At 41.8% G+C, this 14,482-nt stretch overlaps 1 protein-coding gene across 11 annotated transcripts in view; it reads right to left on the reverse strand.

The window, feature by feature from the left end:
• SRPK2 (SRSF protein kinase 2) overlaps window positions 1-14,482 on the reverse strand; it is a 286,728-nt gene that overhangs the window by 32,023 nt on the left and 240,223 nt on the right. For all 11 annotated transcript variants that reach the window (XM_030825672.1, XM_030825668.1, XM_030825675.1 and 8 more), the window contains one exon: window positions 449-614. In XM_030825672.1, the coding sequence (XP_030681532.1) occupies window positions 449-614 (166 nt within the window). The remainder of the gene's footprint in view (window positions 1-448; window positions 615-14,482) is intronic.

Here is a 14,482-nt window from a genome sequence, read left to right on the forward strand (position 1 = left end):
CCCCCAGGATCAGGCCTTTTCTAACTAACTCCAAATCTGTTGATAAAACTCAGATTTACATAGCTATGCTAAATGGACAACAAGAATTAATGTACACAAAATTGAAGCCAGAAAAATATTCTGATGACTAAAGGTCAGCTACAGAAAAGCTGTTACTATGTTCTCCTCTGCAGAGAAGCAGGCAACAGAAAAAACTGTTCAAATATAGATGAAGCGGCAACTACAAATTTAAAGGGCCTTTTAAAGGGGGACAAAAGTAAATACTTCTAATATTAAAATATAATGTAGCTGGGGCATTTTCCATTTCAAGGGTGCAGTTATTTCCAGCAATTAAACTTTTTCAAAAAGTTCCTTATATGTAACGTTTGATTCAGATAACTTCAACAATTGCAACTTTGCAAGCTCCCGATGCCCCCAAACTGAAATGAAGCTGGCTCAGCTCCCTCACCTGCAGACCCTGAAGGAGGAGGAGCACCTGCTTTCTGCCACTCAGTGGCCTCAGCTGCCATTCTTCTCACATATGCATCATCCACACACATCAAGATGTTTTCCGGCTTTATGTCAGTATGAATGATCTTGCACTTACTGTGTAGGTAATCTAACCCTTGAAGGACCTGGATATAGTAAAATCAAGAGAGGAGATAAGCTATTAATATCTCATTATATAACTTTTATTTACTTGAAAAACGTAATACAATGACAGGGTACAAAGTTTGATAAACACAAAAGGACATTTAGTAAAAATCTCCCTCCCATGCCTACCCACGTTGGAATCCAGCTCTCCTTTCCATAAGCAACCAGTGTGTATAATTTCAGAGATTATTTATGCTCGTGGGAGCAAATCCATCTACATACAGTTGAACCTTGAACAACACAGGTTTGAACTGCATGGGTTCCCTTATGCACAGATTTTCTTCCACCTCTGCCACCCCTGAGACAGCAAGACCAACCCCTCTGCCTACTCAACGCGAAGATAATGAGGATGAAGACGTTTATGATGATCTACTTCATATGATCTATCCACTTAATGAATAGTAAGTATACTTTCTCTTCCTTATGATTGTCTTAACATTTTCTTTGTTCTAGCTTACTTTGTTGTAAAAATATGGTATATAACACACATACAAAATACAGTTAATTGGTCATGTGATCAGTAAGGATTCTGATCAACAGTAGGCTAGTAATTCATGGATCATACAATTGACCCCTTTAGGTGTACAATTCAATGGATTTTAGATGTGCAATTATCATTACTATTTTTTTAATTTTTATTTTTTATTTATTTTTTGAGATGGAGTCTCGCTCTGTCACCCAGGCTGGAGTGCAGTGGCGCAATCTTGGCTCATTGCAACCTCTGCCTCCCGGATTCAAGCAATTCTCCTGCCTCAGCCTCCCAAGTAGCTGGGATTACAGGCATATGCCACCACGCCTGGCTAATTTTTTTGTATTTTTAGTAGAGACGGGGTTTCACCATATTGGCCAGTGGTCTCGAACTCCTGACCCTGTGATCCACCCGTCTTGGCCTCCCAAAGTGCTGGGATTACAGGCATGAGCCACCACACATGGCAACTATCACCACTATTTAAATGACAACATTTTCATTGCTCCAAAGAGAAACAACATATTCATTAGCATTCACTTCCCATCTCTCTCCTACCCCCTCTAACCCTTAGCAATCACTAATCTACTTGCTGATTCTGGACATTTCCTATAAATGGAATCATATAAAGTATTTTTTTGTAACTGGCATAATGTTTCCAAATTTGACTCTTGTACAGCATGTATTAGTACTTCGCTTATTCTTATTGGCAAATAGTATTCCACTGTATAGAGATACAACATTTTGTTTATCTCTTCACCTGGTGAACATTTGGGTTATTTTCACTTTAGGGGCTATAAAAATAATACTGCTATTCACACTCGTGTATACATTTTTGTGTGAACATACTTTTTTTGAGGGGAGGTATATACCTAGGAGTTACCGTACTTAGGTCATATGGTGCCTGTATATTTAGCTTTCTGATGAACTGCCAAAGTGTTTTCCACAGTGGCTGCACCATTTTACATTCCTATCACCAATGTATGAGGGTTCCAATTCTTCGCCCTGAACAACACTTACTATCTTTTTTACTTTATCCACCCAAGTGGATATGAAGTATCTCATTGTAGTTTTGATCTACCTTTCCCTGATGGCTAATGATGTCCATACATTTTTAACACTGCAAGACAAGGGGGGCTTGATTTAAATAGAAAATAGCCTTGGTATCTAGACAACACTACAACATTATACTAAAAGAAAGTGATGAACCAAGATATTCATATTTATCATATTAAAACAATCAAAAACTTACAGTGTCAGTGACCTAAATACAAGGTCAATGTTTTTCTGTAATTATTTCCACTGGAGAATAATTTTTTCAATTATTTCCATAAACAAAATTTATTTTTACAAAACAGATCATGTTCTCATATGAGTATTAGAAATTCCAAATGTTAAGCAAATATTACATCAATGACCATTTAAACAATGAATTGAACAGGCATTTTGTTCACGAGAGATAGGAAGTGTTATATGTTTCACATCATCCAGTGTAGGGAAAAGAAAGAGAGATCAGACTGTTACTACGTCTATGTAGAAAGGAAAGACATACGAGACTCCATTTTAAAAAAGACCTGTACTTTAAACAATTGCTTTGCTGAGATGTTGTTAATTTGCAGCTTTGCCCTAGCCACTTTGCTCCAGCCACTCTGACCCAACCTGGAGCTCACAAAAACATGTGTTGTATGAAATCAAGGTTTAAGGGATCTAGGGCTGTGCAGGACGTGCCTTGTTAACAAAATGTTTACAAGCAGTATGCTTGGTAAAAGTCATCGCCATTCTCTAGTCTCAATAAACCAGGGGCACAATGCACTGTGGAAAGCCGCAGGGACCTCTGCCCTGGAAAGCTGGGTATTGTCCAAGGTTTCTCCCCATGTGACAGTCTGAAATATGGCCTCGTGGGATGAGAAAGACCTGACCATCCCCCAGCCCAACACCCGTAAAGGGTCTGTGCTGAGGTGGATTAGTAAAAGAGGAAAGCCTCTTGCAGTTGAGATAGAGGAAGGCCACTGTCTCCTGCCTGCCCCTGGGAACTGAATGTCTCGGTATAAAACCTGATTATACATTTGTTCAATTCTGAGATGACAGAAAAACCACCCTATGGTGGGAGGCGAGACATGTTTGCAGCAATGCTGCCTTGTTATTCTTTACTCCAGTAAGATGTTTGGGTGGAGAGAAACATAAATCTGGCTTACGTGCATGTCCAGTCATAGTACCTTCTCTTGAACTTAATTATGACATGGATTCTATTGCTCACATGTTTGTTGGTGACCTTCTCCTTATTATCACCCTGCCCTCCTACTACATTCTTTTTTGCTGAAATAATGAAGATAATAATCAATAAAAACTGAGGGAACTCAGAGACCGGTGCCGGTGCAGGTCCTTGGTATGCTGAACGCCAGTCCCCTGGGCCCACTGTTGTTTCTCTATACTTTGTCTCTGTGTCTTATTTCTTTTCTCGGTCTCTCATCCCACCCGACTAGAAATACCCACAGGTGTGGAGGGGCAGGCCACCCCTTCAATCCAACACTGAAATATTCCCAGTTTAATCGACAGTGGAAGGCATCTGATCAACAGTAGGCTGTTAGCAGTTAGTCTACTGTTAGTAGAAGTTTAAAGTAGCATTATGAAGTGAGAGGGAATCAAGATTTTACAAGGAAAATGAAAACAGGAATACCTCTTAAAAAGGATCAAAATCCCTACAAACATTTAAAACAACTTTACCTTACAGAGTATTTTTACATAAATTCACCGAATGTGTATCGGCTGAGCTCCCATCACATGCCATTATTCCAGGTGTTTGATATATAAAAGCTCCCAGGCTTCATGTTGCTTACAGTCCTCATATCCTCACAGAGCTTACCAATTCAGGACAGGAAATGAGTATGACGGGTGGGGTAATTGGCCAAAAAAAAAAAACCCAAGATGAATCATGGGCATGGCAAATATGATTTAATAAGATATTGACAAGTTCCTAGTAAGTACCAGTAAAGTCAATAAAACTAGGATAAGATTTTAAGACATTATTTACTGTTTTGGATAATACTGCAATTAGGATATGTTTAAATTACATTTAAAATGTCAAGGCTGGGCTCAGCCTTGCCTTGTAATCCCAGCCCTTTGGGAAGCCGAGGCAGGCAGATCACTTGAGGCCAGGAGTTCAAGACCAGCCTGGCCAACATGGCAAAACCCCGTCTCTACTAAAAACACAAAAAAACTGCACAGGCATAGTGGCACAGGCAAGGTAGCACACGCCTGTAATCCCAGCTACTCAAGAGGCTGAGGCACAAGGCGGAGGTCACAGTGAGCTGAGATCATGGCACTGCACTCCAACCTAGGTGACAGAATAAAACTCTGTCTAAAAGGAAAAAAGAAAAAAAGCAAATAAAATGTCAAAGGACCAACAGTAACAAAGATAACATCATGTAAAATATTTCCATGGAGAACATGGTTCTACTTTTGAAGGAAACACAATCCAATGGGCTCATGTTATTCAATGACATTCATGCATCTTCCTGGTGAAAACTGAGTAATATGTGGAGTTTTATATCTGAACAACAAAAGAGATTCTGAAAAGTACAAGAAATTAATGGACAGGCACACTGATGATGTCCAGCCCACAGAGGTCAAAGGAATATGATTTCTGAAAAATCGCTTTCCAACTAAAATTGTATTTCAGTATCAAATACTATCTCAAGGTAAAAATGTCAGTATCTTTCTTTCCTAAAATATCTTTGACCATTTTCTCATGCACGAGAGTTGTCCTATCTTTCCACCTTGGCTTCTTTCACAGTTCAAAGATTGATTCACTGTGCGGGAAGCTATACAGTTAAGAATTAATGTGCCTCAGTGTGCAAATGTGTTCACATGAGGTCCCAATGACAATGATGCACCTCATGACAAGCAAGAAGTGATCTCAGTAAAAACTTACAGTTCCAGATTTTTTTAAAAAAATTGGCTATTGCACTCAACTGGGCTAACTTTCTTTAAACAGCAATGGGCAATAAACACAAGAAAAATACTTTGCCACTGGGACAAATAAAGTTAGTTAAGATAATTCAAACCATTAAAGGAAATGGCAACAGGGCAGCGTTAAAAACATGACCTTGGACTCAGACTGCTCTTATATTACTGTTCAACCATTTACTCATTGTGTTACCACTAGGCAAGCTGTTTAAGCTGTTTGAGCTTCCATTCTCATCTATAGGAGGGGGAAACATACCTGTTACACACCAATGTAGCAATAAGCATTAGAAATAATCTATGGAAAATTCATAAAAACAAAGTCTAGCACACAAGAAACTTAAATGGTAAAACTTATCTAAGTCAGAAGACTTGTACTGATATTGACTTCTTGAATTATGATTTTTCATCACTTTTTAAAAATTAATTTCTTTTTAGAGATGGGATCCCACTATGTTCCCCAGGCTGGAGTGCAGTGGCTATTCAGAGGTGTAAGCATTGCACACTGAAGCCTCAAGCTTCTGGCCTCAAGTGATCTTCTTGCTTCCGCCTCCCACGGGGCTGGGATTACAGGTGTGAGCCACCACATCCAGCTTCCTAAGTCACTTATTAAAGTTCTCTGGCTTGGCCGGCACAATGGCTCGCACCTGCAATCCCAACACTTTGGGAGGTCAAGGCAGGTGGATCACCTGAGGTCTGGAGTTCAAGACCAGCCTGGCCAACACGGTGAAACCCCGTCTCTACTAAAAATATGAAAATAAGCCAGGCGTGGTGGCACATGCCTGTAATCGCAGCTACTCAGGAGGTTGAGGCAGGAGAATCACTTGAACCCAGAAAACAGTGGTTGCAGTGAGCTGAGATCGTGTCACCACACTCCAGTCTGGGCAACAGAGTGAGCTTCTGTCTCAAAAAAAAAAAAAAAATTATCTGGGTCTCAGTTGTTTCAATTTCTAATATAAAAGGGCTATACTTGATAACCTGTATGGTATATCCCAGCAACAAAACTTTGATTCCATAATTTAATTTTGAACTACTTTTTTCTTTTTTTGAGATTGAGTCTCACTCTATCACCCAGGCTGGAGTGCAGTGACACAATCTCGGCTCACTGCAACCTCCACCTACTGGGTTCAAGCGATTCTCCTGCCTCAGCCTCCCTAGTAGCTGGGATTACAGGCACATGTCACCATGCCCAGCTACTTTTTGTATTTTAGTAGAGATGGGGTTTTCGCCATGTTGGCCAGGCCAGGTCTCAAACTCCTGACCTCAGGTGATCCACCCATTTCGGCCTCCCAAAGTGCTAGGATTACAGGCGTGAGCCACCGCGCCTGGCCTGAACTACTATTTTTAAATGGTTTTATTTTCAAAAATAGCATTTGTCTTTACCAGTGAAGCTTAAAGTAATAATGCACCCCAGAATCAACCAACATTGATGGGCACTCCTACAATTATTTATACAGGATAACTGTGACAATGGGAAAAATAAAAACACAAAACAAAAAGGAATCATGTTTCATCCCCAAGGCTAGATCTCCCCTTGCAAAATCTGACAGCGTTATGTCTTTACTAATTCTTCCCTCTGTTGCTTTTACTTGTCAAATCACAGTATGTTCATCTTTCTTGCCTAAAAACCTTAATACGGCTGGGCGCGGTGACTCACGCCTGTAATCCCACCACTTTGGGAGGCCAAAATGGGCAGATCACAAGGTCAGGAGATCCAGACCATCCTGGCCAACATGGTGAAACGCCATCTCTACTAAAAATACAAAAATTAGCTGGGTGTGGTGGTGCATGCCTGTAATCCCAGCTATTCAGGAGTCTGAGGCACAAGAATTGCTTGAACTCAGGAGGCGGAGGTTGCAGTGAGCCGAGATCATGCCACTGCACTCCAGCCTGGCGACAGAGCAAGATTCCATCTCAAAAACAAACAAAAAACCTTAATACTTAGTGCTAGCAGCAGGAGGCAGCAGAGATTCTTTGGCTACCAGGGAAGCTGAGATCAACCTAAGCCCGGCCAGGGACATGACTCTCAATCTTCCCACTCAGGAAGTCAGTTCATACACATGAGGAACAAGTGCCAGGTTTCTCTGGGTGAAGTCGGACTTTGAGTTCAGCAGCAGTGCAGCAAAGAAGGCCAAGTCTAGGGCTGGGAGCTAGAAGCCCTGAGTCCCATTCCAAATTAACTAGCTACAGGCTCAGAGAAAGTTCCTTCTTTTCCTTGAACCTCAAATTCATCTTCAAAATAAGGGGCTTCATTAAAATGTTCTCAAAGCTTTCTTTCTGTACATCAACATTTGTGTCAGATACCATCTATTACTGGTCTTCACAACACAAATCTGCTCCTCTCCACCACAACTTGATTGAAATAGGTCCTGTAATCTTGTAGATAAGTCATGGAACAGTCAAGCACAATGTGGAGACTCCTCTAAAGACTGTCTCCCTGGCCTTGCTCACAGCCCAGAGTGCAAAGCTTCCCCCAAAATTCTGAACTGTAAAAAGAAATAGAATGAGAGCAACTTTCCGAATTATGCTCTGCTACTGGTGATAAGCGGGGGACTTCCTTCCTCCCACACCTGAACAAAGGACACAGGGCAGGGAGACTCTGTCTCCTCCTACTCTGTGGGTAACAGAACCTAATGAAGCACCCAGAGAAACCCACGTGGGCAGCCAGATGGGCTGGCAGAGGAAGGAGGCGACCCCAAGGAGGAGTTCTTCATTGAGGACATTAATTACTTGTGGGCGTGCGGGACACCAGAGGGGTTCTCCGCAAGCCTCGAAGTTTCCTGCTGGAAACGCTGAGGCTTCCACTAGATTTCCCTTCCACAGTAAAACAGACAAGGCAGGTCCCACCAACTGCCTGTGAAAACCAAGATGTTAAACTCAACGGAGGAGCTTGGAAATACCTGTTAACAATAAAAGAGGGCAAGAGCCAGAGACATGCTCAAACCAAAAATCCAGGGGATGGCATCCTTACCCACATTGTCCTGAAATAGCCTCTGCTCCTTTTTCTTTCATCTCTAACTAGTGAGAATTAATGAGAAAAGCCAGCAGCTGTACTTCTGAATGTCATCAGGAAGAAAGTTAAAGCTGCTGTGCCCAGCACTGGGACTGCACAAAGCAATGGGTCAGGAAAGCAGCTTAGTCCCTTGAAACGGAGCCACCTCACCACATTTCCTGAGTCGAGGGCTCAACATCCTGAGGAGAATTCCAAGTCAATACAGCATCGTGTGCACTACCATGCTGAACAAACCCAGTAATATCAAAATGTTTACCAAATTGACATGAAAGCTTCTGGTCTGAACTTGAACAATACTGGTTCAATCATAACAAAATTTATTGATAAACAGGGCCATTGAAAGAATTACAATGGTAAATAAATACTAAGTGTAGATAAACAAAATCAGCCAATGATACATGATACAGGTGAGAGGACCTGCGGGGCACCACCGTGGCTCTCGGCATACTCGAGGGTTGCACCCCAAAGGGAGAAGTCTGGAAAAATGTTGGGTTTTAAAGGTCTCATCTGGTTACATATTATAATATCTACTTCATAAAATCTAATGGCTGTACTTTTTTTTGTTTGTTTGGAGACAGAGTCTCTCTGTCACCCAGGTTGAAAAGCAGCAGTGACACAATCTCGGCTCACTGCACATGGGCACATGCCACCATGCCCAGCTATGTTTTTGTATTTTAGTAGAGACGGGGTTTCACTGTGTTGCCCCGGCTGGTCTCGAACTCCAGAGCTCAGGCAATCTGCCTGCCTCGGCCTCCCAAAGTGTTGGGATTACAGGCACGAGCCACCGCGCCTGGACTAATAGCTATACTTTTAAACAATCTGATTACTAGCTCTACTATTAAGGCACAAGGAAACCATTTACCACAGAGACAAAAATGCACACTTTTCACCGACATATTACAATTTAAAATCATCTCAATCTTTCTATGTAGGACATTTTACACTACCCTGCAGTTAAGAGCATGGATTCTGGAACTACACCATCTGTATTCAAATCCTGGATCCACCACAATAACTATGGGACTCTGAGGAAGATTCGTATCCCCACTGTGCAACGCCTTAGGTAGAATGAAGATAGTAACACCACTGGCCTCATAAGGTTGTGGTGAGGACTAAATAGCATGATACAAATAAAGAACTTAAAACAATCAGTGCCTGAAAGAACACAGTAAGTGCTAGTTACAATCATGATAACAGAAAGAGTAACAATATAATTTTAAAATCCAAGGCTACAGCTATAATTGCTAGTTTTTTCACCAATGTAGCAAAATCACCAAAATGTGAGCCTTGCCCTTGGCAAGCTCCATTTAACTAATGGTAAGCAGCCATGTTCTTACAAGGTTTCTGTGAAGAGCAATGAACTAAACCATAAACTCTTTAAGTAAAACGCCAGCTACCTTTTCAATTACACAAGAAAGTCAAAGCCACTTTTAAAGAGTGCCAAATAATTTTAAAGAAAGCCTCACCTGAGGTCCATCTTTTAATGTACTACAAATAATGACAGCACAAACATTTCTTTTTTCAGTGTTAGAAAAAAATGAGGAAGGCATAAAATAGACCTCAATAAAGTGACTTAAAAAATACTAAGGTGCACAAACAGTCACAAGACTCCATGGGTAAGGCCATAGAAGCAGCCACCAGGCAGGCCTGGGAGTGGGCTGCACACGGCACTCTAGGGCCATCACCAGAAGCTGCCAGGATGGCCTCCTTCTGCCACAGCACAGTCACCACGGCTACATGGGGACAGCTAAGAACTGATCAGGGGATTGACAATAACGTATAGAAAACCCAGAAAAAGCAATTGATCCAATTCCATCAATACTTTCGAGAAATAAACAAGTGGTAGTGTTTATGTCAGCCATTTAAATCACAGAAAGATCAGCCATTTTCTAAAGAATAAGGGAAACATGCTTTTTCCTTCATTTAAGGAAAGACAATTAACCAAGATACTTCTTGGCCACCTAATATATGAAGGAAGATACAAAGAGATGTGAAACTCATGATACATGATCCTGGAGTTTAGGAGACATGATGGCTACTTTGTGCTACTATGATGGATGCTTTAGAAGTCCACACTTTCTTTTTTTTTTTTTGGAGACAGAGTCACACTGTGTCACCTAGGCTGGAGTGCAGTGGTGTGATTGTGATCTTAGCTCACTGAAACCTCCGCCTCCTGGGTTCAAGTGATTCTCCGCCTCAGCCTCCCGAGTAGCTGGGACTACAAGCATTTGCCACCACACCCAACTAATTTTTGTATTTTTAGTAGAGATGGGGTTTCACCATATTGGTCAGGCTGGTCTAGAACTCCTGACCTCATGATCTGCCCGCCTTGGCCTCCCAAAGTGCTGGGATTACAGGTGTGAGCCACCACACCCGGCCCACCCTTATTCTTGTTTGTCTGTTTGAGTCAGCATTTCGCTATTGTCACCCAGGCTGGAGTGCAATGGCACAATCTCGGCTCACTGCAGCCTCCGCCTCCCAGGTTCAAGTGATTCTCTTGCTGCAGCCTCCCAAGTAGCTGGAACTATAGGTACGCGCCACCACTCCCAGCCAATTTTTTATATTTTTAGTAGAGACAAGGTTTCACTATGTTGGCCAGGCTGGTCTTGAACTCCTGACTTCAGGTGATCCACCCACCTCAACCTCCCAAAGTGCAGGGATTACAGGCATGAGCCACCGCACCCAGCCCCCTTATTCTTAATCTCCACAATCAAACTACAAATTATGCATTACTATTTCGAGTTTACGAATGAGGAAACAGGCTCACAGAGGCTAAGTAACTTGATCAGGAGTACAAGATAGAAATGCCAAAGCTATCATGTTAAATCAAGTCTGTCACCAAAGCACAACATACCTTACACTTTCTCTTATCCCAGTGGTTCTCAATGAGAGGAAAACTGGCAAAGTTCAGAGATATTTTTAATTGCCACAAGCAGGGATGGTGATAGCTGATACTGACATCTGAAGGGTAGATGCCAGGGACGCTGCTAAACATCCTACAATGTACAGGAAAGTCTCCCACAATCAATATTATCTGGTCTGAAGTGTCAGCAGCGCTAGGGTTGAGATGGGGCCTACACGTAGTTATGGGACCAAATGTGAGCCGAAGGCATTTCAAGAAGGGAAGGCGTATCCCCCTCTTAACTGGGTACTGTGAGAAGCCTTTGTCACAATGGTGGGATTTTGGTTGAGTCTTAAAAATGTGGGTAGACAAGGATGGCATTTCTGGCAGCCTAGGACAAAAGAGATGATCAAAGATGAGATAAAAAATGGAAAGGTGCCCTTAGGGGTCAAGATGATTACCATTAAGTACTTTCTCTAAACTACCTACAAAATAAAACCAGTAAACATTTGTAGATAAAAATTCTGGTAAATCTGCACATTATAAATGTTTGGGACATCTTTGAATAGTCATAAAAAACGTAAGCTGGTAGATTCCAGGGGGAAATAGGGTACCTGAGGGACATCACTTTTTGTCTGCAAGGGGAAATACAGGCTGACACCAGATGACAGAAAATCTTAAACAGGTTCCCAGAAAGAAAAGTGACTTAACTTCTACTGGACATAGGCCCAGTACAATTCCAAACTTATTACAGGCTCATAATAAGTTCATTATATAAAACCCATTATATAACGGCCAAAATGGTAAACCCATGAGCTCTGAAGCCAGACTATCTGGGTTTGAATTCCTGCTCCACCACCACTTAGCACTTTTTAAGCTACTTCCCAACTAGGGGCAAGTTACTTAACCTCTCTGGGCTTCTGTTGCCACTTGATGAAATCAGGAAAGTAATAATACTCATTTCACAGGGTTATTGTGAAGAACTCAACTATGCAAAGTACTCAAATTATACCTGGCACATAGTAAGCACTGAATTAACTATTTGCTACTATTAGCATTACTATCTCTCATTACATCTTTACAATAAACTAACGAGGAAGGTATCTTTTTGTTGTTGTTGTTTTTAAAGAGACAGTCTTGTTCTGTCACACAGGCTAGAGTGCAGTGGCACCATCATGGCTCACTGCAGCCTTGACCCCTTGGGCTCAAGTGATCCTCTGACCTCAGCCTCCCAGGTAGCTGGGACCACAGGTGCATGCCATCATACCTGGCTAATTTTTAAAGTTTTGTAGAGACAGGGTCTTGAGATGTTGCCCAGGTTGGTCTTGAACTCCTGGGTCTCAAGAAATCCTCACACCTCAACCTTCCGAAGTGCTGGGATTACAGGCATGAGCCACCATACCTGGCTGGTATCATTATTTTCCCCACTTTTATTGATGATGAAATTGTGGTTTGCAGAAGTTAGGTAACTTGGCCAAAGCTCTTTGGTAAAAGTAGGGTATATTTGATGCCAAACCCAAGCTCTTAATAGCTCCACATATTGCTTCATGAAGGCCAAGAACATAAAGCTTTAGCAAGCAGGCAATGGGAAGCCACTAAAGGATTCTAAATGGGAATATGAGTCATTAAAGCAAGGTTTTACTTGCAATAGAAAGGAGAATAAACTGGAACAGGGACCGGGAATTGGATGGGCTGTATGCACACAGAGCCAAGAGAAGCCTGTGAAAAGGTACTGGCTGGAGGTGATAAGGGCCTGAACTAAAGAGGACAGCAAGAGAAATACAAAGAACATTAAGAGTAAAAGACATGGCAAAGGAGAGTTCAACAGGCGGGTTCCTGGGGAAGCACAGCAAGTGATAGAGTAAGCAGAATGACTGGAACGTGGTCGGCTATTCATGACTCTTAAGAAGAAGGTCTACAGTGAAAGGATACTAAGAAAATAGTAAGAAAATTGGTCTGCTCTGGCTTGTTCTAGGAAATTATATAACTGTGTCAGTCTGCACTAAAAAATCTTCCTAGCAATAGCCAGGAGAAAGAAATATTGAAAACACAGGCTGAATCAAAGGGGTTGAAGGGAAACCTCAGGTAAGTGGATTATTAACTGGGATATGTAATTTCTTGAACAACTTACTACACTAAAAGTTCTGCATAAGCTTAGGGGGAAAAAATCCAGATTCCATGATAATATTTTTCTTAAATAAAGATGGGTTCACACACACAAAACCAAAACCAAACCAAAATTCCATTAACAGTGCATATGAGAACAAAGTGCACACCACATGACACAAGCAAATTTTCAGCATGAATTTCTCTAAACTAAAGAAATAATACAAGAGCTCTTTCTAAGTTTCCACCAAAAACAGGGTACATGAATTACAGTGAGGATAACACATGCATTGGCCAGGTGTGGTATAATCCTAGCAACTTTGGGAGGCTGAGGTGGGAAGACTGCTTGAGTCCAGGAGTGGACTCAAGTGACCAGCCTTAGCAACACAGTGAGACCCCATCTCTCCAAAAAAAAAAAAAATTAGCTGGCATGGTGGTGCATGCCTGCAGTCCCAGCTACTAGGGAGGCTGAGGTGGGAGGATCACTTGAGCCCAGGAGCCCAAGGCTGCAGTGAGCTGTGATTGACCCAGTGTTACTCCAGCCTGGCTAACAGAGCAAAATCCTGTCTCAAAAAACAAAAACAAAAACAAAATGAAGAACACACGTTAACTTAATTAATCTTTGGTTCATTCAACAAGGATGCACTGAGGTTCCACTGAACCTCAGATTTTCGTCTTTCAACTTACAGACTCCTTCAACTTGCTAAGGCTATATTTTCTTCTCTAGAAGATAAAATAAATATCAATGGCTCATCCGTGAATTCACCTTTTTTTCCCCCCCCGAGATGGAGTCTTGTTCTGTTGCCCAGGCTGGAGTGCAGTGGCATGATCTCGGCTCCCTGCAACCTCCGCCTCCCGGGTTCAAGTAATTCTCCTGCCTCAGCCTGCCAAGTAGCTGGGATTACAGGCGTGTGCCACCACACCTGGCTAATTTTTGTGTTTTTAGTAGAGATGGGATTTCACCATGCTGGCCAGGCTGGTCTTGATCTCTTGACCTTGTGATCCACCTGCCTTGGCCGCCCAAAGTGCTGGGATTACAAGCGTGAGCCACTGTGCCTGGCCAAATTCACCTTCTTATACACTAAGCCTAAAGGGTGGTGGTGTGGTCAGTCACTTAAGGCAACAGCAGGCCCCTCTGAAAGCATGAGGTTTTGGGAAATGATGGAGCCTGTGGGAAACACATGCAGGCAGCTATTTCTGAAATTATTCAGTATTTGTTAGAATATGTAATTCCTTCAATATTTTCAAGATTTATCAAAAATAATTAGGAGATTCTTCCAAAGTTTTAACAATACAGTTTTGTTTTTTGGTGCTTTTTTTTTTTTTTTTTTTTTTTTTTTTAAAGACTTTAGAGTTGCTGCTAAATGTTACAAATAATACACTAGTCTTATTTGGGGATCAAATAATTCCAGTTAACATACTAATTTCTGCCCTCACCACATAACCTCTTCTACATTAA

Source organism: Nomascus leucogenys, chromosome 13 (assembly GCF_006542625.1).
Source record: "Nomascus leucogenys isolate Asia chromosome 13, Asia_NLE_v1, whole genome shotgun sequence".
Lineage (NCBI taxonomy): Eukaryota > Metazoa > Chordata > Mammalia > Primates > Hylobatidae > Nomascus > Nomascus leucogenys.